The sequence below is a fragment of the Chrysemys picta genome, chromosome 4 (genome assembly GCF_011386835.1).
Source record: "Chrysemys picta bellii isolate R12L10 chromosome 4, ASM1138683v2, whole genome shotgun sequence".
Lineage (NCBI taxonomy): Eukaryota > Metazoa > Chordata > Testudines > Emydidae > Chrysemys > Chrysemys picta.
The window spans coordinates 24,448,137-24,473,334 of NC_088794.1; the positions used below are offsets into that span (position 1 = coordinate 24,448,137).

Below are 25,198 nucleotides of genomic sequence, written 5' to 3' on the forward strand. Positions count from 1 at the left end.
GGTGAGAAGAGGCTGCCTGCAGGAACTGAGGGCCACTGGTGGTGGAGGGTAACTGGCTTTAGTAGACCTTGGCCAACAACAATCAAAGCATGGGGAAGGGGGATTATTTCACTGTTTCTTCCCCCGCTCGTGAGCGTCCAGCTTTATCTTGATTTCTCCCAGTCAGGTGCCTCAGCCCAGGAGCTGGGTGCTAGGTAATGGGGACAGAATGAGGTGGGAAGCTGAGATCCTGCCTTCTCGTGCTGCTTGGGGTCTATGGGGCAGCGACCAATGCCGTAAGTGTGCCCCCTACGCGAGCCTCGCCTGTCTTCTCTCATGTGCACTTGGATGGTTGGTTTTTTGGAAGGGAGTTGTGGGAGCAATATAGCCCAGGGAATGGGGAAGAGTTTATCGGGCAGAAAAAGTCCACTTCCTCCCCGCATGGATCTCTCTGCCTTATCCCTGCTGCTCACCCAGAGACCATTGCTCTTTGCTTGCCCAGTGACATTCCCTTCCCACTCACCGGGGTCTGTCGCTCTGATCAGCTTCCCAGTTTCTTACATTTCAGGCCATATTTTCTTGGTTGGGAGCCCCCCGCCAGCCAGGACAAATTCTCATTCCCCTTGTATCAGACAAAGTTTTCTTGGGCACCATCTCTGGTGGCTCTTCGCTCTAGAGCAACAGCGGCCTTCTTGGTGGCATGGAGAACCTGATTCCAACCAGTCTCCACCTCCTGTGTAATTGCAGCCATGGTCAGGGCTAGACCAGTGATTGGCAATACTCACTGCTCTTGGTTTACAGATGCTAGCTGTCCTCCCAGGAGGAAGGCCAAGGATTGTTGTCCACATTTCACAGAGAGGGTGTGGGTGAGCCAAAGTAATTAGGCTCTGGCTCACCCACACCCTCTCTGTGAAATGTGGACCTGACACTCCTGACCTATCTGATTATTCTTCTCTTAGACCAGTGGGCAGTTCCACGCAACCAGCTGCCGTTGGCTTTAGGAACACAACTGCTGGAGAAAATCCTAGGTTGCATGTATAAAGGCGTCTTTTGGGCCAGGTCGTCAGCGGGTGCAGGTGCTGTAGCTACACCAGTTTACACCAGCTGAGGGTCTGGCCCTTTATCTGTGGCTCTCAAAGGAGGTCTCCATTCTCCCCATTTCACAGGCAAGTAAACTGAGGCTGTGTCTTCACTGCAAAAAATAAGAAGTGGTGTTCTTTCCATCTAGAGAGTTGTCCTGATGTAAAATCCCAGTGGAGGTAAGGCACAGATAGTTATTCCCTAGAGCTGGCGAGTTAAGGTCAAACCTATATCCCGCACCTGGGGTTTACCTTGTCTAGCTGCGTCCAGTTAAAAACTCCAGTGCCTTTTTTGGCAGCGAGGACCTAACCTAAGGCACAGAGAGGCCCAGTGACTTGCTTAGGGTGTTGCAGTGAGTCAGCGGCAGAACTGGAAATGGAACCCAGGCGTCCTGACTCCCAACCCATGCCCTGTACGCTGGACCATGCTGCCTCTGCCAGCTCATACCCGCAGCATGGGGCACAAGCCTCCATGCCAGAGCCCCCTTCCCCAGGCCGCTGGCTTCAGCACGTATTCTTCAGTGCTGTGGGGAGGGCGTGAGCGACAGCGAGGGTGGGATCTGAGTAGCAGGCAGAGCCTGGAGTTGCTCCTTCTGGGACTTGTAGAGGATTGTCTGCAACTTAGACGTTATTAAAAGAAATTCCGCCATGCGCCCTCCCCCCCAAGATCCTGAGTGACCTTTTGAACCAGGATAGGAATTCAAGCCCTCTTCCCGCCACAGCAGCCTTTGGGCTTCTGGCTGTCTCCGTTGCGTTTAATAAAACAGGCATTAGGGGTTGCGGAGCCTCATTTCAGCCCTTGGGTTTGAGCCGGTGCCTTGTCATTCTTGTGCCGAGTTTGCAGGAGAAGTCGCTGGACGTTAAGCTCTTGTTATAAGTGAGGGATTTGAAGGGAGTTATTGGCCTGTGCGGAACGCGGCTCAGCTGGGACCAAAACTCAAGCTAAGGAAACAAATCTCCTGCCATTGAACAAGGCATCCCTTTTCTGTCTTGCTGCTGGCTTTCCAAGCTGGCTACTGCCGAAAAACTGGCTGGAGCTAGCTTGGTCCATGGAACAGCAAGGGCAGAGAACATTTCCGTGAGGAAAATTATGATGTGGGGGGACAAATCCAAGTGCCTTTTCTGAGGTGATGTGGTCTTTTATTTTTCTCTCTGGCTTTTATCCTTGCTCAGTCCCCGGGTCAAGCTGCCTTGAGCTGTGATCTGGGTTACGTTTCCTAAGCTAAGCAAGGTTAAGCAGGAAGTGCACAGTTGAGAGACGTCCCTGGAACACCTGGGTGGGAGTGTTGCCCCAGACTGTGGGGCTCCTCCTTGGGTGTCAGAGCTGAGTCCTAGCGGCGGGAGGCGCTGGGCTGGACTCTGAGTTGAATCTGAGGGTACGTCTATACCCAGCCGCTAGTTCGGCGGCTGGAAATCGAACTTCTGGGTTCGACTTATCGCGTCTTGTCTGGACGAGATAAGTCGAACCCGGAAGTGCTCGCCGTCGACTGCGGTACTCCAGCTAGACGAGAGGAGTACCGCGGAGTCGACGGGGGAGCCTGCCTGCCGCGTCTGGACCGAGGTAAGTTCGAACTAAGGTACTTCGAACTTCAGCTACGTTATTCACGTAGCTGAAGTTGCATACCTTAGTTCGAATTGGGGGGTAAGTGTAGACCAAGCCTGAGTGGCGCGAAGGGACCAGAAGGCAGCTGTATCCGTCCATCTGAGAATTCCCCTGGTATAGGGGAGCTCCTCGCTGGCCCTGGCTGTGCCACTCCATGCCCAGGTCTGGTGTGGGAGACTGGAGGGAGCATGCCAGGAGTGCGTGATGCTCAGCTGGTGCATAGTCCCTCCTGGACGGCTGGCCAGAGTTGGAACAGGGACTCAGGAGAGTGCAGGTGTGCCTTGAGAAGTGTAACTGATTCTCTTTGCTCAGCAAAGAAACTGGTTTGCTGCTTTTGGGTTAAGTGACGTACAGGTCCCTGTGTTCAGGGCAGATCCCTTGGTCCTTTCCCTAAAGGTAGGGATGCTAGCCACAATATCCTGGGTAAATCCCAACTCGGGAATTTATGTTCTGCTGAGTTGAATTTCCCCTGTAGTTTCAATTGGGTCTGGTCAGAAGCTGGTGGATTCCATCCCAGAGGTGGCTGCACTGCAGTGGTGGGTGAAGGGTCTCCTGCATCTCCTTCATAGGGGCGCTGGAAGGATGAGCAGAGAAGTGCTTTGGGATCCTTGGATGAAAGCCAAGCATTTGTGTATTCTCTCTTCACATCTCTTTCTCAAAATCAGTTTCGCACCTGTGCCCTTTCAGCGAGAGACACCGTACCGATAGGCCAAATGAAGAGCAAACTCCTGAAGATGGGGAAGAAAATTACTGGCCATGGCTTTGGACTGTGTGCTGTTTTCAGGAGATAGCGAGTCCTGCGAATGCCATGGGATGCTCCCCTGTAGGAAACCCTTCCAGGGGGCAGCCTCTCTCTCCTGCTTCTCTTGGCCATTCATGACCATGCCATGGGGGTTTCCCCCCTTTTGTTCCATTCGGAGAAGCAAATGATTGTACCTGGCGCCTGCCAGCAAGGATTGCACAAAGGGAGCTGTTTGAGCATGGGTAACTGTCCTGCCAGGAGAGCCTTGCATGTCCAGGTTTGGGGGGGGAAGGGGGTGTCATACCGTGTGGCTGTGTACATGTGTGACTCAGCAGGGCCGGCTCCCGGTGTTTTGCCAGCTGGAGCGTAAAACATTTTCAGCACCGCGCCAGCCCAGAGTGGCTGCCAGCCAGTGAGGGGAAGAAAAGGGGTGTGGGGGAGTGGCACAGCTCTGTGACGCGCCCCCTAGCAGCTGTCACTCAGGCTGACCAGTCACCCTGCTCACCTGCCCTGCATCTCAGCATGAGTGTGTGCCTATGTGTGTCTCTGTGTAAGAGTGTGTGTGTCCTCAAATCTGTGTGTGTGTGTCCGTGTCCAGCTGTCTCTGTAGGAGTGCGTGTGTGAATGTATGTTTGTCTTGGCATGAGAGGGTACATGTGTGCACATATGTTTCTGTCTGTAAGAGGCCGTGTGTGGACTTTGTGCATCCTTGTGTATGGGGGAGCGGGTGTGTATTTTAATTAGTTGCTCAGACATTTGCTCAGGTTTTCGGGCCTGATCTGGAATTCCTTCACTCCGCACGCTGTCATCAACCTGCTAGTCCAGCTTTTCCGGAGTCCAATCCACAGCCCCACTGCTGATGTCCAAGGGGCTCAGCTTTCCTCTTAGCTGCTGGGTTTGAAACGCTCGAGTTCACAGGAGGTTTTCTTTGGCACTGGGCCTCTCGCCTCTCATCCTGATGCTTTCCTTGCGTGTTTGGAGGGGAGGGGTCTGGTCCCATTTCTCCTCTGCTCTTCACGGCTTTCTAGAAGAGGGTCCAGGGCAGGAAAAATCCCTGGATGGAGAAGCTGCATCACCCCACAGATCTAAGCGTTTCAGGCCAAGGTGGCAAAAGGGGATCTTCAACTCTGTGATCTCACTGCAGCCCAGTCCAGCACCCACCGCAAACCCCTGCCATAAGCTGGCTGGTGTCTCAGAGACAAGATAGGCTGAGAATTCTGTCCCCAGAACTTTGTATTTGTAGGAGCCAGGAGATACTGGAATCACTCATCCATGGGCCCAGCTACTGGTCTGTTAGGTTCAGAATGACAGGGTGAGCGCTCAGACATCCCAGGATTCCCCTCTGACAAAGCAACGGTTTGTTGATTTTTGGATAGGCAAGGGGCCAACTGAGGCGTCTCTCTTTCTGCTAAGCCGGGTCCATTTTGCTACCTTCTCTTGCTCATCCCACTAGTCAGTTTTGTCGCCCTGTTGCATCCTGTCTGACGCCTAGATTGGGGTGACCTCGGGCAAGTCCCTGTATCCCTCTGTGCCTGGGTTCCCCATCAGTACAATGAGCATAACAGCCCTGCCTTACCTCACAGGGCATGGGAGGAGAAATAGATCCAAGATTGTGAAGCACTCAGATATTAAGGTAAGGGAGCCCAGATAAGCACCTATGGTAGACAGTGAGTTCTCTGGGACAGAGACTGTCCTCTTTGTGACTCTTCTGTACAGAGCCCACCACAATGGGGCCCTCATCTTTGACTGGTGTTCCTAGGTACTATCGCAGTGCAGACAAATAATGATGGGAATCCTCTCTACCTGCATTTCGTCCCATTGCCATCCTTCCCCTAAAGGACTGTGTTTCTTGCAGCTAGGAAGTGGATGAGCGAGTGCAGGTCCAAGGCAAGGCTTGCAGTCTCCTATCGAGCCAGCCTTCATCTTTGACCCCAGGCTAGATCTTTGATCCTTGCCGTCAGGCCATGTGGCCTGAAGAACATCTGTGTGGATCGTTCAGAAGTGCAGTTCTTCACATGCCCATTGTGTTTGTGCACTTGTGCCCGTATCAGAAGCAGCTGGGTTCATGTGCCATCCCCAGCGGCTGCCGTTCATGTCTGGGTAATACTTCGTGGGCTGTTGCGAGGACAGGCTGAGATGCTGAACGCTGACACTGGGGGTCAGTGGGAACCGTGGGGCTAACTGCCTTGGTTCAGCTTGAACAACCTGACCCATGGTTTGCAATGAGTTGGAGTGGGGGGAGGGTCATGGTGGTCAGACATCCGGTTCACAAGCTCAGCATTACCGGGGGTGCTCACCAGACCTTTGTTAGCCATTGCAAGTGTGTGTGTGTGTGTGTGTGTGTGTGTAAAACTTCCACAATCTCTGCTCATGCTGTACTTGTGCTGGGGGCACTAGGGGACTCCATTCTCCAGAGGACAGTTTGGAAAGCAAGTCGCCTCTTGGCCAGGGTATGGAGCAAGGGAGGCCAACCAGGCTGATGCTAAGCCAGACGCGCTTGACGAGTAAACAGCCTTTGAGCTTCGTTGTATTAAACTTAAATAGGCAAGAGGGCAGCGGTGAGATGAGGCTGCTGGGGATTTGAGTCTCTTCAGAATTAATTCTCCGAGCGAGCACTGAGCTGAGGTTTCCCTGCTCCGAGTAACAAACGCCTGGCGTTTTCAGGCCCGTAAAAGGGCCAGAGAAGTTGGCTGGGCAGCGTTTGGGCTCCGATGTTTAAACCCAGTGCCTAAAGTGAGGCTCCATAGTGCGTATTCAGGCACCGGCTGTGAATAAATGGTCTGGCTGTTCAGAAGTGCTGAGCACCCAGCAGGTGTGTCAGGTACAGCAAGAGGCTTCCCAGGGGTCTAGCAGACAAAAACCTGGCCACTTACATATTCATAGAGGGAGGGAATTGAGCTTCAGAGCCAGTGTAGTGTCTTGCAGCTAGAACAGGGACCTGAGAGTCAGGACTCCTGGGTTCTTTTTCCACGTCTGCCACAGACTTCCTGGGATAAATCATATTGTGGCTCTGTGCCTCGGTTTCCCCATGTATAGAGCAGGGATTAGACCTGCTAGAGGAGTTGTAAGGCTTAATTAACCCTACTTTTAACATCCTTAGTGCCTGTTCCGCAGTGTTTTACACGAGAGGATAAGTACCCCAGCCCAATTTGTACAGAGGGATCAGTCAAGGCACAGAGAGAGGAAGTAACATATTCAAGGCTCCACAGTGTGTTAGTGGCAGAGTCAGAAACAGAACCCAGGTGTTCTGTTTCCCAGCCCAGTGCCCTAGCCACTGAGAAATGCTGCCCCTCATGTAACCGCTATGTGCCTCAGTTTCCCCATTTATAATACTGAGATGACTTTCAGCCATTTATCTAAAGCACTGGCAGGTCCCACTGCAAGCTCCTATGGGAGTCCCTAGGGATTAGAACACAATCTGGTACTCTGGTGTACTAGCACCATGCTGTAGGGGATGGTGTCCTTAGACGGAGGGTGAATGCGTGGTGGTGGTGAACGTCGCACTCATTCCCTCTCTCGCTTGCCCTGGCAGATCTGGATGAGTGCTCGGAGGGGAACGGCGGCTGCCAACAGACCTGCGTCAACATGATGGGGAGCTACGAATGCCACTGCCGGGACGGCTTCTTCCTGAGTGACAACCAGCACACCTGTATCCAGCGCCCGGAAGGTTGGTCTTTAACGGCTCTCGCTCCCAGCCCAGTTACTGAGCGCTTCCCCCTGCCTCCAGCATCTCCTTTACAGACTGGAGTGTGCAAGGAAGATGGGCAATCGCTTGGACGCTGATGGTGTCTCAGACTAGAGAGGGGCCATGATCTATAGGCCTTGTCTACGCTTGGGAGTACAGCCTCTGGCATAGCTGCACCAGCGCAGATCCCTGCTGTAGATGGGCAAAGCCACCCTTTGGCCACTCTGGAGCTACCTTGGTGGCTGGCCGTTGATCGGGAATTGGCCCTGATTCCAACGATGTAAACAAGGTCTTAGCCACGATGACTGTCGCTCATGTGCAAAGAGTTGAACCGCTCCCTAGCGCAGGGCTGGGACTGACCCCTTTGCACATCAGCTGGGATGGTGGGGTCCAGTCACTGCCTTCGGAGGCCCACAGTGGGAATCGGCTATTGGGACCGAGTGAGCATCCGTCGCTTGTAATGGCCGAGGCTGGATATTGGTGAGCCTTGGTCTTCCCATCCTGCTGGGTGTATCCTAGCCCTGGCAGAGAGTTCATTACCCACATTGTGGCAAAAGGCCTGTTGTGAGCAGCTCATTAGCAAACCCACCTCTCAGCATCACAGGGTTAAAGCACCATCAGTTCTCCTTAAACACAGGACTTATTGGCTATTTCCTCTGTCTAATCAGTGGTGCCGGAACAATTTTAATAGTAGGGGTGCTGAAGGCAGAAACGATGTATTTGGGTTGTTATTACTACTTCAAGCCAGGGGATGTGGCAGCACCCCTAGTTCCAGCACCTGTAGCTAATTTACTTTATCTGGGGATTTATACCATGCCCATCACCATGGTATCTGGCATCATACCAAGGCATCTGCCTCCTTTATGGCTTCCATTCTTCCACCACTGGTGAAGGGGTGGGTGGGAATGGTTGTCATGCCAGGTCATGTCAAGTCAGCGGGTGGAACAGCCTTTGCAGCCAAGCATTCTAGACACTTAATAGAGCAAGACGCCTGTCATGCTGTGCCACAGCAGACGTTGAGCGTGGCCAGTTCGGTTTTACACCAGTGGGGCAGTCGTTCTCAGCAGCTGCTTTGGTGGGCATATGGGCTGCTGTGTTTGGATGCTGGCTGTTGGGAAAGTTTTTGTGGAGGGTCTGGAGTCATTTGCAAACGAAACTAGACCAGCTCTTTGATCCATGTATCAAAGACCTTGCAGGCCCTTTAATAAGGCATCCGAAACAATAATAGCAAACGGAAGACGTTAATCCATATACAGGACCTTTTATTAAAGGAAAAGGTACCAAAAAACTCTGCACGCCAATCCACAGGACTCATCTTCGCTTGCCAGTACTTGTGTTGATCCTGCTGTCTCCTTGTCGGTTCTAATTCCCTATTGTTCGAAGTAGCCTCTTAGGTATGCTGGAGAATAGAGGGGGTTTGTTTCACTAGGTTTTGTCTTTTCTGCTTGGCAAGAATCCGTTTGGGTTTGCTCTTTCTCTCCCGGCTTCCCTGGCTGCAAAAGCCCATGTAGCAGCTTTTATCCTTTGAGTTTCCACTTGAATTTTACCCGCCTGGTGCCAGATTCCAAAAGAACAGTGTGGTTTAGTGGGTTGAACCGGGACCTCCTGAGTTCTGATCCTGGTTCTGACTCAGTGCGTGTCTGGTGGTTAGAGCGGAGCATTAGGAGTCGGGAGTTGCTTTTCTCTCTCCCACTGTGACTCACGGTGTGAACGTGGGTGAGTCCCTTCCCTGCTGCGCCTGTTTAAAATGGGGATGATTCAGGTGAACTGAGCCATGAGGATTATTTAAGGCCGGGAACGTGCTATTGTAACCCGCCGTTCAATATTAGGCGTCCCCTCTGTGCCCGGTCCACAGAAGAAATGAGTCCTTTACAGTGCCCAGCTGCAGGACTGGCCCTTTAACTCAAACTCTAGAGGCTCATGCTCTCGCACTTGTGATCTCCCCCTTGTGACCAGCATGGAGGCTGAGACGCTATCTACCGTGCTAGGCATTTCTCTTCTTCAAGTTTAGCGGCTGTGCGCTGGATCTGGCTACAGTGCCAGCCTCGTGTTGAAAGTGTCTGAGCCTGGCCAACTTCCTCCAGACTGAAGGCCCTCCTTGTTCTGTGAGAGCTGGCGTGGAGATTAAGACTGGTCAGGGGGCTCCACGCCCAGGCGATACACATCACTGCTTAGTATCGGGGATAGCCATGTTAGTCTGTATCCACAAAAACAACTAGGAGTCCGGTGGCACCTTAAAGACTAACAGATTTATTTGGGCATAAGCTTTCATGGGTAAAAAACCCACTTCTTCAGATGCAGGGAGTGAAAATCACAGACACAAGCATAAATATACTGGCACATGAAGAGAATGGAGTTACCTTACAAGTGGAGAACCACTGATGACAAGGCCAATTCAGTCAGGGTGGATGTGGTCCACTCCCAATAATTGATGAGGAGTTGTCAATACCAAGAGAGGGAAAATTGCTTTTGTAATGAGCCAGCCACTCCCAGTCCCTATTCAAGCCCAAATTAATGGTGTTAAGTTTGCAAATGAATTTTACTTCTGCATCTTCTCTTTGAAGTCTGTTTTTTTAAGTTTTTTTTTGTTGAAGGATGGCTACTTTTAAATCTGTTATTGAATGTCCAGGGAGATTGAAGTGTTCTCCTACTGGCTTTTGTGTGTTACCATTCCTGATGTCCGATATGTGTCCATTTATTCTTTTATGTAGTGACTGTCTGGTTTGGCAGAAGGGCATTGCTGACACATGATGGCATATATCACATTAGTAGATGTGCAGATGAATGATCTGGAGGATGGTGTGGACTGCACTCTCAGCAAGTTTGCAGATGACACTAAACTAGGAGGCGTGGTAGATACACTAGAGGGTAGGGATCGGATACAGAGGGACCTAGACAAATTAGAGGATTGGGCAGAAAAAAACCTGATGAGGTTCAACAAGGACAAGTGCAGAGTCCTGCACTTAGGACGGAAGAATCCCATGCACTGCTACAGACTAGGGACCGAATGGCTAGGTAGCAGTTCTGCTGAAAAGGACCTAGGGGTCACAGTGGACGAGAAGCTGGATATGAGTCAACAGTGTGCTCTTGTTGCCAAGAAGGCTAACGGCATTTTGGGCTGTATAAGTAGGGGCATTGCCAGCAGATCGAGGAACGTGATCGTTCCCCTTTATTCGACATTGGTGAGGCCTCATCTGGAATACTGTGTCCAGTTTTGGGCCCCACACTACAAGAAGGATGTGGAAAAATTGGAAAGAGTCCAGCGGAGGGCAACAAAAATGATTAGGGGTCTGGAGCACATGACTTATGAGGAGAGGCTGAGAGAACTGGGATTGTTTAGTCTCCAGAAGAGAAGAATGAGGGGGGATTTGATAGCAGCCTTCAACTACCTGAAGGGGAGTTCCAAAGAGGATGGAGCTCGGCTGTTCTCAGTGGTGGCAGAGGACAGAACAAGGAGCAATGGTCTCAAGTTGCGGTGGGGGAGGTCCAGGTTGGATATCAGGAAAAACTATTTCACTAGGAGGGTGGTGAAACACTGGAATGCGTTACCTAGGGAGGTGGTGGAGTCTCCTTCCTTGGAGGTTTTTAAGGCCCGGCTTGACAAAGCCCTGGCTGGGATGATTTAGCTGGGAATTGGTCCTGCTTTGAGCAGGGGGTTGGACTAGATGACCTCTTGAGGTCCCTTCCAACTCTGATATTCTATGATTCTATGATTCTATGATTCTATGAATGAGCACCTGATGATGCGACTAGATCCTATGATGGTGTTGCTAGAGTAGATATGGGGACAGAGTAGGCAACGGGGTTTGTTACAGGGATTGGTTCCTGGATTAGTGTTTCTGTGGTGTGGTGTGTAGTTGCTGGTGAGTATTTGCTTCAGGTTGGGGGGCTGTCTGTAAGCGAGGACTGGCCTGCCTCCCAAGGTCTGTGAGAGTGGGGGTTCGTTTTCCAGGATAGGTTGTAGATCACTGATGATGTGCTGGAGAGGTTTTATCTGGGGGCTGTACGTGATGGCCAGTGGTGGTCTGTTATTTTCCCTTTCGGGCCTGTCCTGTAGTAAGTGACTTCTGGGTATCCATCTCACTCTGTCAATCCGTTTCCTCACTTCCCCAGGTGGGTATTGTAGTTTTAAGAATGCTTGATAAAGATCTTGTAGGATTGGAGCAAATGCAGTTGTATTTTAGGGCTTGGCTGTAGACAATGGATCATGTGATGTGTCCTGGATGGAACCTAGAGGCATGTAGGTAAGAATAGCGGTCAGTAGGTTTCCGGTATAGGGTGGTGGTTATGTGACCATCACTTATTTGCACTGTAGTGTCCAGGAAGTGGATCTCTTGCATGGACTGGTCCATGCTGAGGTTGATGGTGGAGTGGAAATTGTTGAAATCCAGGAATTCTTCAAGGGCCTCCTTCCCGTGGGTCCATATGATGAAGATGTCATCAATGTAGCACAAGTAGAGGAGGGGCGTGAGGAGGAGGGTGGAGTGAACCTGCCCAGAGTCCTCCGGCTGTACGGGAACCTTTCCACTGGACTCGTTCCCTTCCCTCTGTTATCTTCTCCATCTCTTCCTCTCTCTTTCTCCTCTGCTTCTCATTCTCTCCCTTCCACTCCAGTATGCTGCTCTCCACCCTCCTCGTGCTTGGGCTCACCTATCCTTGCTGCTCTTCTTTCTGCTGGTCTCTCTCCCTCCTTACTTGACAGCTGGACTCCCCATGGCAGGGCTGGGTCCAGCATAGGAACCTGTTCACGGGAGTATCTTGTGTTGGGCTCAGCCAGCACTGATTCGAAGAGGCCAGCTTGAGATGCCCGGGGCTTGATTTATTTTTTTAGCGGAGGTGCTGCGCGCTTGCCACTCCCATTGGCTTCAGTTAGAGCTGTGGGTGGTCAGGGCTTCTGAAAGCCAGGTCCGCAGTGTGCTTAACGCTGGGCAGCCCATACATGGAGGTGCCTCAAATCATTGATCCCTTGGTGACAGCACTGCGGGCTGCTGCACAAGAGCCTCTGGGTATGTCGTTGGCGGAGCTTGGGTCGGTGGCGCTGTTGACTCATTTGGGGAGACTGCAGCCTCCTGTCGCGGCATTGGTGTCCAGCGTTGAAGACAGCTGGGGGCTCCCACCCACAGGCGGAGGGAGATCACTGCAGTCAATCCCAGCCACCAGCAGAGGGGAAGATAAGGAAAGGCCAAATTCTGAGGCTCCTGTGTGTCTCGGCTGGACTGAACCCCAGTGTGATAACCCAGAGGAGTAATGCAAGCCCCTGCCTTCTGCCCCAAACAAATCAACCCTCAGACTGAGCCCCAAACCCCCTGACTTATGTTGGGTCTCCGGTTTTCTTGGCATCTCTACACTTGCTCAGCTTCTTTTGAATGGGTGGAAAATACCCAGCAGCAGCTCACAGTCTGAGTTAAATCATCATTAAAGCTGCCCTCCCCACTTCCTTCCCCCATCTGCCTCTTTCAGCAGTTGGGTTTACCTTTATTATCAGCCGGAGTTGCGTGTCTATAGATAAATGGTTTAAGGAGCAGGAAACATTGGCTAAAAGAGGGGAGGATTACTCGGCTGGCAGGAAGCAGGAGGCAAGTGGGAAGTGCAGGAACAGGCAGGTGTGAGGTTTCTGTGGCTGATCCAGAAGGAATCCTGCCTTCCTGGCAAAGCTGCGCTCCTCAGAACCCTAATCCCATTCTGGCGACGGAGGTGCGGAAGGAATGATTAAGAAACCTGGGAAGGCGGTCTGTGCAGTACAGGATCAGAACTGGCCATTAAGTCCGCTCTCCTGCCTCCAAGTATGGGCAATACCAGGCGATTCAGTGAACAGAGAGGAAAAGCCCATAATGTACCTGGCCAGTTGGACAATGCAGATGGTGGGGAGGCACAGGAAGAGACCGTCCTGACCTTCTATGGGTGATCAACCAGTGTCCCTGCAGCATGAGGTTTAATCGTCCTCTTTTTATGAGTTGTTATTGCCTCGCACCTGGAGGCTGGTAGCAAGGGAAGCCTTGAAGCTGTGGCTGTGGCCGGGGTGTGACTGCAGATTTAGGAGAACCAGAACCAAGACACAATAAATGCATCTTCTGCAGCGAGTGAGTTCTAGAGGTGGGGGGTCCTTCGCTGAGAGCGGAACGTGCTTAGGGGAGGGAAAAGGATGGTGAGATGTGAGCTTCAAAGAGGGGATAGAGGTCAGTAAATTGACAGCCTGCACAGGGCCTTGCTGGTGTACGCAAGGGAGCTGGGCCTGCTGCATTTCAGCGTGGCACGCAGGATGCCAGGGGAGGGGCATGGCTGTGAGCTGGCGGACAGATGGCTGAGTGCTGGCGTGACGGTGCCTTCCCTGCGTTCCCCATGTCTTGCACAGCTGTGAACAAGGGGCCTGGTTCCAGCATGGCATGAAGGAGGGGTGCAAGCAGGGAAGGCACAAGCCAAGTGGGGCTCAGCTGGGAGAGACTTGAGCAGAGAGAGTCTCTGGGAGAATCTCTGCGTGGGAGACTCTTGCGCAGCGGGGTGAGATTATGCTGTTCAAGAACGTGGTGCCTGCTGTGAGACCCAAGGCATTGATGGGACAAAGGTGACGGATCGGGACGTGAAGCAGGGCAGTTCACACTTCTTCTTCTAGTGTGAACGTGCAATGTGGCTCCCAGGAGGCACCTGTTACCAAAGGAGATTCCAGTTACCTGTCCTGACTTCTACCGTGGCTGCCGGAGTCTTCTGTTAATAACTCTCCACAGTAGTGTGTATGTAGTAACTTACATTCTCTATAGTGCCAAGCATTTTACAGGCCAGATGCAGGGGAATTGCTGCCTCCCCCCTGGACGCGCAGGCATCCCCGGGATGGAAGGCAGCCGCTGTCTAACAGCTCAGCATGACGCTTTAGGGGAGCGAGTGGAGAAGAATCCTACGCTCAGGTGAAGTTGCCAGCTGCAGCTCTCCTAACCTGGAGCTGGGCCAGCATGCCAGAACAAAAATTCTCCTGCTCTTACATGAAATCCTAGGGCATATTTAATGACGGCACATGTCCTGAAGCTGCACCATCCTTGGGCATTGCATCAGTACTGACTTGGAGGAGACAGTCAGCAACGGGCCCTCTCGGCAGCCCTGGGGTTATTTTTGGAGGTCTCCCAACTATGTCTTAACCCAGCTTAGCTGGTGAGAGCTGCCAGGATCAGAACCCAAGGTGGTGTGGCTGCAGGTTGCATAAACTATGGCTGGTAGTAAATTGAAGCAGTAAAAAGCAAGACAAGCCACCGTTTGGATGAGAGGCAAAGGGCTGTGGCTGCTTTTCCCACCAACAAACAGCTCAGAAGTACTGCGTGTGCAGAGCAGATCTCAGAGGGCAGGGGCTGGCCAGGCAGGCCTGGTACTTGGTATTAAAGGAGAGATTGAGCAGTAAGACCGGAGAGAGGAATCTCACTCCAGGGACAAAATAAGGGCCACTGAAAAGGAGCTCGGTTCTGAGCACAGTGGCGGTTTTCAGAGCCAGCGCGGAGGCCAGGACTGGTGTGGTTTGAACACAGGATGGTTATAATTACGGACAGCTTGCCTGCCACTGCAATTAGAGATGATCACCATTATCTGGAGCAGAGCTGCGCTGGATTTGCCATGTAGGTGATGCGAGGACAGCATGTGTAAGGCAGACAGGGTCCAGGCCTAGCTGCTTTAACCCCTTCTGCACGGACTGCCGGTGCAGCCTCAGGGGGATCCAAAGAAGTGAGACGAGAGCGCAGGGTCAAAAAACCCAACCGACTGTACCGCAGCCAGAGCCCTGGCACTGCAGAACCTGCCTCCCCTAAGGCTGGCAACAGGCAGCCCATCCCTCCAAAAAACAGTATCAGTTCCCATGTCCCCCAGCCACTCACTCAGGACCCACCTGCAACCCCAGCTAGGCTTGGAGGAGGAAGTCCCTTAGAGTGGAAGAATACGGCACGGCGAGCCCTGGAGCCCTTGGTTCATTGCCATTAATACACTGTGGGTACACTTCTGCCAACCCCGCCCGTGCACCTATCCCCAGCCACTGCCAGAACACTGCCCGGTGCTGTGTTCCTCCCATGCAGTCCTTGGTGATCTGGGACACAGCCGGGGTGTGGAACGACTGGAGTCTAGGCCCCATGGACGTTGGCACTAATATGGAAGTGACCACACAAGCCCTTGTCAGCTATGGATTTGTAATGGGGAAATCCCAGGGGCTTCCCTGCTTGTTCTGTGACAGTGGAGAGGCAGGGGCGTGATGGCGGATGTGAACCGTCCCCGCTGCTGTACAGCCAGACCCGTGGGGGGGCAGTTGCTCCATCCACACTGCAGCTTGTCCATGCATGCTGGGCAGAATGCTCCTTCGGGTCTGCCCCCGCATATTCACCTCTTCATGTAGCCACCTTGATGCCGGTGCTGATCTACCTGGGAAAGAATCGCCCCACCCCTCCCGTTGCCCTGCTCCAGTGCATTGCACCCTGCCTCCGAGTGCCTCCCGCTGGGAAAGGCATGGGCTCAGGGCAAGAAGACGGGCCTCCGACCATGTTATAGACCTACCCTGGCTCCCTGGAGTGACCCTATGTTGTGCATGGATCCATGTTTGCCTCTGGGTGCTGGGTTTATGTGACCTGGAAAGGAGACTGTGGAGCCCAAGTTTCTAAAGAGAGACAATTAAAATGTAGCAGTAAAAGGCGAGAGACGCAGGATGGGAGCAGGCACTGTGGCAGGGGACTTTGGCCTTTCCCTTTGAGGAGGGACGGTCAGAGTTGGCTTCAGAAAGGCCAGGACACATCCCTCTCTGCTAGCAAAGCCCTGGGGGTCAGAGAGGAATGCTGAGGCATTTCATAAAGGGCACAACCTCCTGCAGCCCTGCTCTTAATGGGCAACTGCTTAATACTGTGTGCTGCCAAGTACGTCACAGCCTCGGCGCCTCCATGTGGGGCAGAGAAGCCCGGGCTGTCCTCATGTGAAAAATGAGTTTAATGGAGGCACCCGGAGGGCTGAGAAGTAGGAATATAGCCCAGGAGCCCTGAATCCCAGTCCCCTCCCTGCTCTGATCACTAGGCATCACTCCAGTCCTCAAACCAGGACTAGAACCCCGGAGTCCTGACTCCCAGCTCCCCCTGCTCTAACCACTGGACATCACTCCCCTCCTCAGGCTGAGAACAGAACCCCGAGGCCTGCCTCTACCCCACCTCCCCTCTGTGTTTTTTTCAGCAGGGTGCCTCTTAGCATGTGGGACATCTCACTGACCCTATTCAAGGTACTCCAACCCCCTGAGGTGCCTTCTCCCAACACCCTTCCCCTTGGGATCCCCCATTTTCTTAGCTGCTGGCTCATTTTCCAGTGAGTTCCCTTCGGAAAGGCTGCCGTTGCTGACACCTCTAAGCCGAGCCAGTCACCTGCCCTGCGGCGCCCACGAAATGTTCACACAGTTAGTTCCCCTTTCCCCACCATAAAGCACCCCAAGAAGGCCCTGGGTTTGCAACTCTGCGTTCCCCAGAGGGAGCCAGAGCCCTCCCCTTGAATTGGCCGCATCACGGCGGGCAGACTGGTGGGGTCTGAGCGCTCAGCATGGAATCTCTTCCTGGAACCGGCTGTGTGTGTACCCACCCCAGGTCCCTGCACTCTCCCCGGCTGGCTGTGGGTTTTGTTAAATGTTATATAAACTCCTGTCAATGCTCCATTCAGCACCCGCTGGACCCAGCTTTTTGCGGCTGAGGTTACAGGTGACCTTTCCTTGTCTCCCGTCTGGCTCTAGCCGTCAGCAGCTCCTCGGCCTCGGGGCCAGGACCGAGTCAGGGGACAGGCAGTGGGGGCAGAGAGGAAAAGGAGACTGTCCCGAGGGAAGCGTGTGTGGGGGCAGGGGAGGGGGGGGCATGGCTAAAATAACGAGCCATAAGCCCAGCAGCTCCCCAAACCCTCCCCCCTCTGCCCTTTCCCTTGCTGCTCCTCAGGGCAGCCAGGATGTAAATCCTGCTTCGGTTGTCAACACTTCATGCAGCTTATGGGCACAGACAGAAGTTACCTTGCCGCTCGCACCACGCTGCTGCCTTAGGAATCCCCTGGGGCACACATTGAAATGGGAATGCGAGCTGCCGCTGCCTGGTCCCCAGCTCCTTTCCCCTCTCTCTGGGCGCTTTATTACCCAGCATAAACAATGCTCTGATTGTGTGTGTGTGTGTGTGTGTGTGTGTGTGAGCCTCTAATCACAACCATACCCGCCCTGTTCCAATCTCCTCGCTTGCGCATGGGGCATGGCTCTGGGAAGCTTCCCTTGCAGGTAGCCCCTGCAGGGCATTCCCGCAACACTAGCGTGTCTGCCCTGGTAGGCCCAGGCCCCGTATGGCCCACCCTGAGATGACGAGTTACTGTTCTGTTATCCCTTGGCCTGAGCGCCTAGCCAATATTCAAGGCCCTTGGCAGGTTGTTTCCAGTAGGAGGAGAAATGGATCATCTGAGTCGGTATTTGTTTGGTGCAATCCTATTGCTTTACTGAGAAGGCATGCGAAGTCCTGGTTCCCTGAACCCAGCACAGACCAGCATTTCCTTGCTCGCAATTCTCAAGCCTGCCTCACCGGCCAGTCCTGTGCCCCAAGGAGTTCTGGGTCTGCTCCCTCTCAGGGCCATGCTCATGACTGCTTCTCGGGCTTTCTGCCTCGCACACCCACACACAGCTGCAACCAATCAATGCCCTCACCTCCTGCATCTGTAACTGGTCCCCAGGGAACCCCCTCTTATGTTCTCCAAGTCAGTGCAGCCCAGCGCCTTGGGCAATGGCTTCTAATATTTGTTACCTTCCTCCATAAAGGAGCTTAGTTGCTTCTTCCATTGAGCTGGAATGAAAGGCAGCCCCATCAGCATCAGCGAGGTCTGCGATGTGTATCAAAGACACAGCAGTCCAACACGTGTTGATCACATTGGGCCAGGCCTAGTTGAGTCTGAGATGCTCCATCATGGGTCTGAGCTGGCTGGATCTCTGCTCTCCTCAGGGGCCCAGCCTTGACGGGATTGGGGCTGCGTCTTGGTCAACCCCACCCTGAGTGGGGGTGGGATGGGATGAGCTGAGCTGGAGGTTGGAGCCACCTGGGGGAGTGGGACCGGGAGGTTGATTAGACCTGGTTGGTTGCTCTGGGCTTTCAGCACTGGGAGAGGCCAATGCACTGGCTCTCTGGCCAGATATAGGGTGTGTTGGGGTAAAATGTTCCTCCGGATGTTGCTTTCCCCTCCTAGTGTGTGTCCCTCTCATGGCCAGTAAGAATCTTACTTTGGGCTAATTCACACCCGTCGCTTTACAAAGGGGACGGGGGCCAGCGTCCCTCTCCGCTGTTTTACAAATGGGGAAACTGAGGCATAGCAAAGAGAAATGACTCCCTGTAGCCAATTCAATGAGCCATTGGCAGGGCTGGGAATAGAACCCAGAAGTCCTGGCGCCAGCGCGTGTGATTTGACAGCAGCCTTCCTCCGTGAGCTGCGGAATAAGCTGGGCTGCTTCCCCCAAGTTGCAGCCTTCCTAAGACTTCGCTGGCAGTCTCCAGGCGGCGTTTGTGCCTGGTCATTACAGAATGACCCTTTGTGCCTTTGCAGTCTCACGTGCGGCTCAAGGCTGATCTTGTGCAGCCCCTTCCAGGAGCCAAGGCACCGCGAGGGGAAGGCAGGCCAGGCCATGCACCAGCGCACCAGGGCCATGGGTCAGCGGTGGCAGCCTGTGTAGAAGAGGCTGTCGCGTGCCGCTGTCTGGCGGGGACGGCTCTGCAGGTGCAGAGTCGAGCCCTCTCCCACCTGCAGCGGCCTGTCAAGAAGAACAGCGACAGTGAAGAGCGGAAGGGACCCACGCTGCTGCCGGCAGCAGAAATCTGAACCGTGGGCCTGCAGAGGGTGCTTCTTGGCTTGGCCTGCAGGGAGCCGTTCCCCCATGGTGTTCCGTGCCAGAAGAGGCGCCATGACGGGGGTGGAGTGCTCTGTAGGTTGTGGGGAGGGACTGTGGGCAGACAGGGTGCCATGCACGCCTCACCCCTGGCCTGGCTGGGAAGTGCTGCCATCCCACATAACCTCCCCCAGGGCTGAATGCTGCCCTGGGGCTGGCTGCTGTTGTCAGGCTGAGGCCAGGCTGTTGGGGCAGCACTGTGACCCCAGGTGCCTGCAGCTCCTCCCACTCCCTGGGGCGGCTGGAGCTGGGCTGGAGCCAACATCAAGGCCCCATAGTAACCCCAACAGCTGCTCCATACAATGTGACAGGCCCGCCCAGCCCTCCCAGCGCTTTGTGTCCAGGGGGAAGCCTGGCTCCAGCTCCTGTTGATGGCAAGTGGCCGATACAGGGTGATGGATGCTGTCAGGCTCGGGACGGAGCTCTGGACTCCGCCTCCATGCACCAGAGCAAAAGTCAAAACAATCCAGGGTCGTGAGTCAGCAGCGCCCTGTTTAGTTTGCAGCCTGGATAGCCCAGACAGCAACGTCAGCAGCTAATGCTGCCTCTGTCATGTTGACAGTCCAGCCTCCTAGAGCTGTCCAGCCCCTCCCAGGGAAACAGCCCTGGGCACCTTGGCACGGCTCCTTGCTGCGGAAGCCACTGGGGAGCAGAGCAGAGGCACAGGCCAAATCAGGGGAGGATAATTGGAGGGGGGCTATGGATGGTGGCGAGCAGGCAGAGTGGGGGGAGGGTAGGGGAAGAGGGGAAGGACCCTGGGTGCAGAGGGGCGCAGTGGGGATGTACGGTGGGGGCTGAGCATGGGGTGGAGGTTGAGGGTGGGCAAAGCAGGAATGGAGGGGAAATGGGTACTGAGGGCGGAGAGAGAGTGGGCAGTGGGGCAGGAGGAAGACGTGATGGTGCTGTGGTGGATGGAGATGGGGAATGGGCATGCCAAGGATGGGTGGCGATGGATGGCATGTGTGGGAGGGGGAAGGTGGGGCTGGGTTTCAAACATGGGGAAGGCATGTCCTGGCTGGATCTGTCCCAGGCTGGCAAGAGGGGTTTGTAGGGAGTCAAAGGCATTTTGGGGTGGCGGTTGGGTGCATGTGGGGCAAGGAGAGGATTTTAGGGGGGCTTGTGTTAGTTGGCTATGTGGACAACTGTCCTCGGAGAGCGCTAGGCAGGGCTGTGGGATGCTTCCCCCAGGCAGTCACAGGCAACAGAGGTTTCAGTGCAGGCTGGGCTTGGCTCTAGGCTGTGCCCAAGTAATCCAGCCCCTCTGAGATAGTGACCATCTTGTATTCAATCTCAGCCAGCATGAGAGAAACTCACCCTTCATCCCAGACCCTCCCTGGCCCTATGGCCCGAGCCCTGCCGGGGAGCGGTGGCGCTTTTATGTGTTTTCTTCTCTCTTTTAGAAGGAATGAACTGCATGAACAAGAACCACGGCTGTGCCCACATCTGCCGGGAGACCCCCAAGGGGGGCATCGCCTGCGAGTGCCGTCCGGGCTTTGAGCTCACCAAGAACCAGCGGGACTGCAAATGTAAGAGCCCGGTGCCTGGCTGCTCCTCTCCCCACCTTTGCTTATGGCTTCAGCATGGGGGATACCAGCCCAGCCTCGTGTCATGAGACCCACCTTTCTCAGGGGGCTTTGGGCCTTGAGGCAGCTCCATGGCAACCACCATTCCTTTGTAAAGCTAATACGTGGCTCTCCAGACTCCCACCCCCTGCTCTAGGCCGCCCTCTCCACCTACCCAAGGAAATGAACCTAAGACCCCTAGTGGCCAAACTTCCCGCAATAAGCGCTAGACTCAGGAGTCCTGACTCCATCTCCTCCTTCTCTGAGTGCTAGACCACACTGCTCTCCCAAGTCCGGGGACAAAACCCCAAATCCTAGACTCCCAGTCACCCTGCATTAAGCTCTAGACCTCACAGATCCAGGTAAAGAACCCAGGAGCCCTGACGCCCATTCCTCGCCCCCCAGCTCTAACCATTTAGACCACATCACCTTCCACTTCTCTGCACTTTCCTCCCACTGTCTAGAAATAAAACCCAGGAATCCTGATTCCTAATAAAAGCTTAATAACACCCAGGTTCCAAATGGGTTGAGATTCCCTGAGGTTTAAGGGCCGTGTTTCCAGCCAGCCTCCTTCACTGCTCTTGCAGCATCTGTTGCAGACGCCTATCTGCCTGCCCAGCTTTCCAGTGGTTTGCCTATGCCGTTGTGTCCGTGGGCCCGGGCCGCTGCCTGCACAGGCTGAGGCGACCCCAGATAATACAGAAGTAATTAAAATGGGGTCCCGACGGCTCAACATCCCCCAGTGAGATCTTTACTAAATCCCGTGGCTCCCTCTTCGCAGAGCTTCAGAGCTCATTCTTTTGCAGAGACAACGGGTCAGCGTCACCTCTGGTATAACGCTGCATGGACTTCACTGCTCTTCCTGGGCTGAGCCTGCTGTGTGATCAGCTTTAGTCTTAAAGTAGAAGATTATCTCACCCTAGTGACTGGCACCAGAGAACCACAAGAATCATCTGCCTGGGGACTCGCTGTTGTCAGCCCCTCTGATCTCAGGCCAGGAATTCACTGCTGCTGCCAAGATTTTAATTTTTTTTTTAAATATTTTATTTATTTGATTGTTATTTTATTTGTTCTCAGCAGCGAGTAACTGCCTGCTGAAGAACATCGGGTTGGATTTTCAAAGCACCTAAGTGACATAAGAGTTTTTGAAAATCCCACACATCTCCAATAACAATTTTTTTATTTCTGAATAAACATTACCATGCTGGACCAGATCAGTGGTCCTTCTAGCCTGCTCTCTGGCATTGGCAAGTAGTAGATGCCTATGAGAAAGAAGCAAGAAACCCCATGGTAGTGTCGTTCTGCTAAGATTTCTGCAGGGAAAGTCAGAGACTTAGAAATGGCTGATGAGGATTTCTTTTTAACCATTGCGGCTGAGACTTTCCCAGCTGCTTAGGGGATTGGGAATTGGGCAGCTAAATCTACTAGGTAGAATTACGTCTCAGCTTAAAAATTTCTGCAAACCCTGGATTTTAAATCCTTTCATAAATTTTAAGTTTAAACCATCCAAGGTCTCCCGGAGCAGTTTTGGAGCTAAAGCCTGTTGTTCTGTGTATTTGGGACTATCCTATCAGTTCCTGTTCCTATAGAGTTGAAGGCTAAATGGGACCATTGTGATCATCTAGTCTGATCTCTTGCATAACACAGGCCAGAGAATCCCACCTGCTCCAAGCTAATAATTATTATTTTCATTTCTGCTACTTGGGTTTCCTTAGGATTTGCACTTGGGACCTCCAGCACCATAGGCAGGAAGCCCACCACTAGGCCATGATGCCAGCTCCCTACTTCCCCTTTGAATTGTGTAAGGTATTGTCCTCCAAGTAGCGATGAAATGGCAACAACTTTCAGTCACTACCAATCAGGGCCAAGATTTTCAAAACTAACTAGCAATTTTGAGGGCCCAACTTGGGGCACCTTAAGGGGCTCTGATTTTCATGGGCGGGTGTTCAGCACTTTCTGACATTCAAGCCCCTTTAAAGTGTCTGAAGTCGGGCACCCAGAATCACTCGTCACTTCTGAAAATCTTGACCCTAGGCTGGATTTGAACTCGCAACCTAGGGTGACAGGATCTAGATCTGACTCACTCTAGAGCCACTCGTTCCTCTCACCTCACCTCGGCTGGCTTTCTCACACGGCTCTCAGCCTTCCACCTCTTGGACACCAGTTTAAACGTGGCCCAGTTGGGTATTAACTGAAAGTTGCTACCATGGGATGGTGCATTGGCCAATGTGAATCGAGCTGGGGAGATATGTCCCCATGACAAAAACTGCCAAGGTTGGGAAGAAAGGCCAGAGACAGAAAGGGCCGTAGGGATAGAACGTCTCTCTCACATCCCTAGAGACAATCTAAATGGCTTGAACATCAGGTACTGGGTCAGATGGACCAGTGCCCTGCTCAGGATGCCTGACTAAATGGATTGTTTAGTGTGGCAGAAGATGGGATGCTGGCATAAAGGGACTGTTTGGTGTGGCAATTCCAATCTCCAGACAGCCTGCATTCCCCTGCTCATGTGCATTCCAGATCAAAAGCGTAAGATGATGATGTTTGGAACCTGCTCTAGGCTGTTGCCGACTTCTTGACTGTGGGTTCTTTGCCCCCCGCAGTGACCTGCAACTATGGAAATGGAGGATGCCAACACACGTGTGACGATACAGACCAAGGGCCCAAGTGTGGCTGCCATGTGAAGTTTGTGCTGCACACTGATGGGAAAACGTGCATAGGTAGGTGAGAGCTGTAGCTTAGATCACACCTGTGTGTGTCTATGTGTGCGCTCTGGCTGGGCTGTGGGTCTCAGCGCTCTTGCAGTAAGACTACTTGCTTACAAGGCTGCTGCCCCAGACTCCAATGAAGTTCACTGAATGCTCCCTCTCCTACCTGTAACACTCACCAGCCTGGGATCCAGAGCTATATAGAGAGGGTCAACACTGCTGTGAAAGGTTTATTCTCTGATCTGTCTCTGTACAGCCAAACAGTTGGCTCCGGGTCCCACTCTTCAGGCTTCCAAGACATTGTGGAGTTTTCCCCCCACAAGAAATCTAGGTATTCTAAAGGGCAGCACAGGGGTGGGTGGGTCTGTGTGTGTGTGTGTGTGTGTGTCCGGTAATTGGAGAGTCTCCTTTAGTTCAAATGGACCAACAATAATTGGTTGTTTAATAGAACTGGACTAGAATTGGACTCAGTATGTTTGAGGATGTTTCTCAGTAATCTAGCAAGGGTGGGGGAGTCTTTTGTACAGGCTTCATTAATACATAGATCTATATATATTACATGACAGCATGTATTGTAATTGCAGACAGCTGTATGGGGTACATGTACATTCACTCACGTGCTCTTGTGCACATGGTCACGTGGATAGTTGCACATGCACGCCCAGTCCTGTTCTCACACTCGCACACTTTTGAGCAGACACATGGGAAAGTTCTCTAGGAAAAGAATTAGAATGCCTCGAATGAGGAATCTGAAGCTTTGTTCTGGGCTAGCTGTTATCTTCCCTTGTGTTGTTATCCTCTAGTCTTTGGGGAAGGATGAGGGGGGAGTTAAGATTTGGACGTGAGTCTGTTCCCAGCAGGAACTTGGCACCGTGAGGTCTCAGCCCACCAACAATTGTCTTGCAAAAATGAAAAAACAAAACCCAACAGCCCCCAAAATCAGCTTTTTTTTCTCTGTGTTTTCAAATTGTAAAACATCAAACAGAGATAGAAGTTTTACTAGTTTCAGATGCTTGCACAGCTTAACAGCTGATTTGATTTAAAAAAATGTTACATTTGGGAAGTGATTAAGTCCACAAATTGCTGTAACCATGTTAGCTCTTACTGCAAAATAAAAAAGGAATTAAAAGCAACTAAGAGATTTAGCTCTTAAAGCCCCTGCTGTGCAGGCACAGAAAATGCCCTGCACATGAGGCAGCTTCGTTCTACAAGCTAGCACCAGGACAGCCCATCTCGTCCCTCTCCTTGGCCTGTGACTGTCCCCCTATTTCACACACGTGATCTGTCCAGTCTAACTTTACACCTCCCAAGGAACCGGGCTCCCACCCCTGCCTTCTGGGAGATAATTCCCCACCCTCAGAGATCTCTCTGCCAGGAAAACTTTCCTGACATTCAGACCCCAAGTTTTCCCTTCCTTAATTTCATCACATTACGCCTAATTCTACCCCCTTTCGCCCCCCTAAATAATCTCACTCCTTCCTTGGTGTTTACAGATGTGTGTCCTGTTATCCTGTTCCCCCTTAGACTTCAGTGAGCCAATCTCTGTGTATTTACTTCTATTCATCTCTCCCTCTTACCGCCCCGAACATCTGTGTTCCTCTCCTGTGAACACCCTGCAGTTTGTCAATATCTTTCTGGTACCAAGGGATTTACTCCCTGGTGCTCTTGCACCAGAGCCAACTGGATCCTGTTCTCACACCTGTTGAAATCAATGGCAAAGCTCCCATTAACTTCAGCGGGAACAGGATCGACCCCATGGAGAGGAACTAGTGCCTCCCTGCTCCGGGATGTGATGCTTCTACCTAGGCAGCCCCAAGCTGCTTCCGGCTTTTTGGGGGGCAATGTTGCACTGCAAATGCCTGTCTGAATTATTGTCCACCATCACCCCTAGACGTCTCCCGGCCCTGCTGCTTCTCCAGTCTCTCCTTCCCATTGTATAGCTCTGCTTGGGAA

The 25,198-nt window shown here is 52.8% G+C and overlaps 1 protein-coding gene across 6 annotated transcripts in view; it reads left to right on the forward strand.

The window, feature by feature from the left end:
* SCUBE3 (signal peptide, CUB domain and EGF like domain containing 3) overlaps nt 1–25,198 on the forward strand; it is a 137,486-nt gene that overhangs the window by 56,880 nt on the left and 55,408 nt on the right. For 4 of the 6 annotated variants that reach the window (XM_065591723.1, XM_065591718.1, XM_065591722.1 and 1 more), the window contains exons 4-6: nt 6,936–7,070; nt 20,376–20,501; nt 23,141–23,257. In XM_065591723.1, the coding sequence (XP_065447795.1) occupies nt 6,989–7,070; nt 20,376–20,501; nt 23,141–23,257 (325 nt within the window). In that variant the 5' untranslated portion in view covers nt 6,936–6,988. The remainder of the gene's footprint in view (nt 1–6,935; nt 7,071–20,375; nt 20,502–23,140; nt 23,258–25,198) is intronic. The other 2 variants (XM_065591719.1, XM_065591721.1) reach the window with 1 other exon arrangement.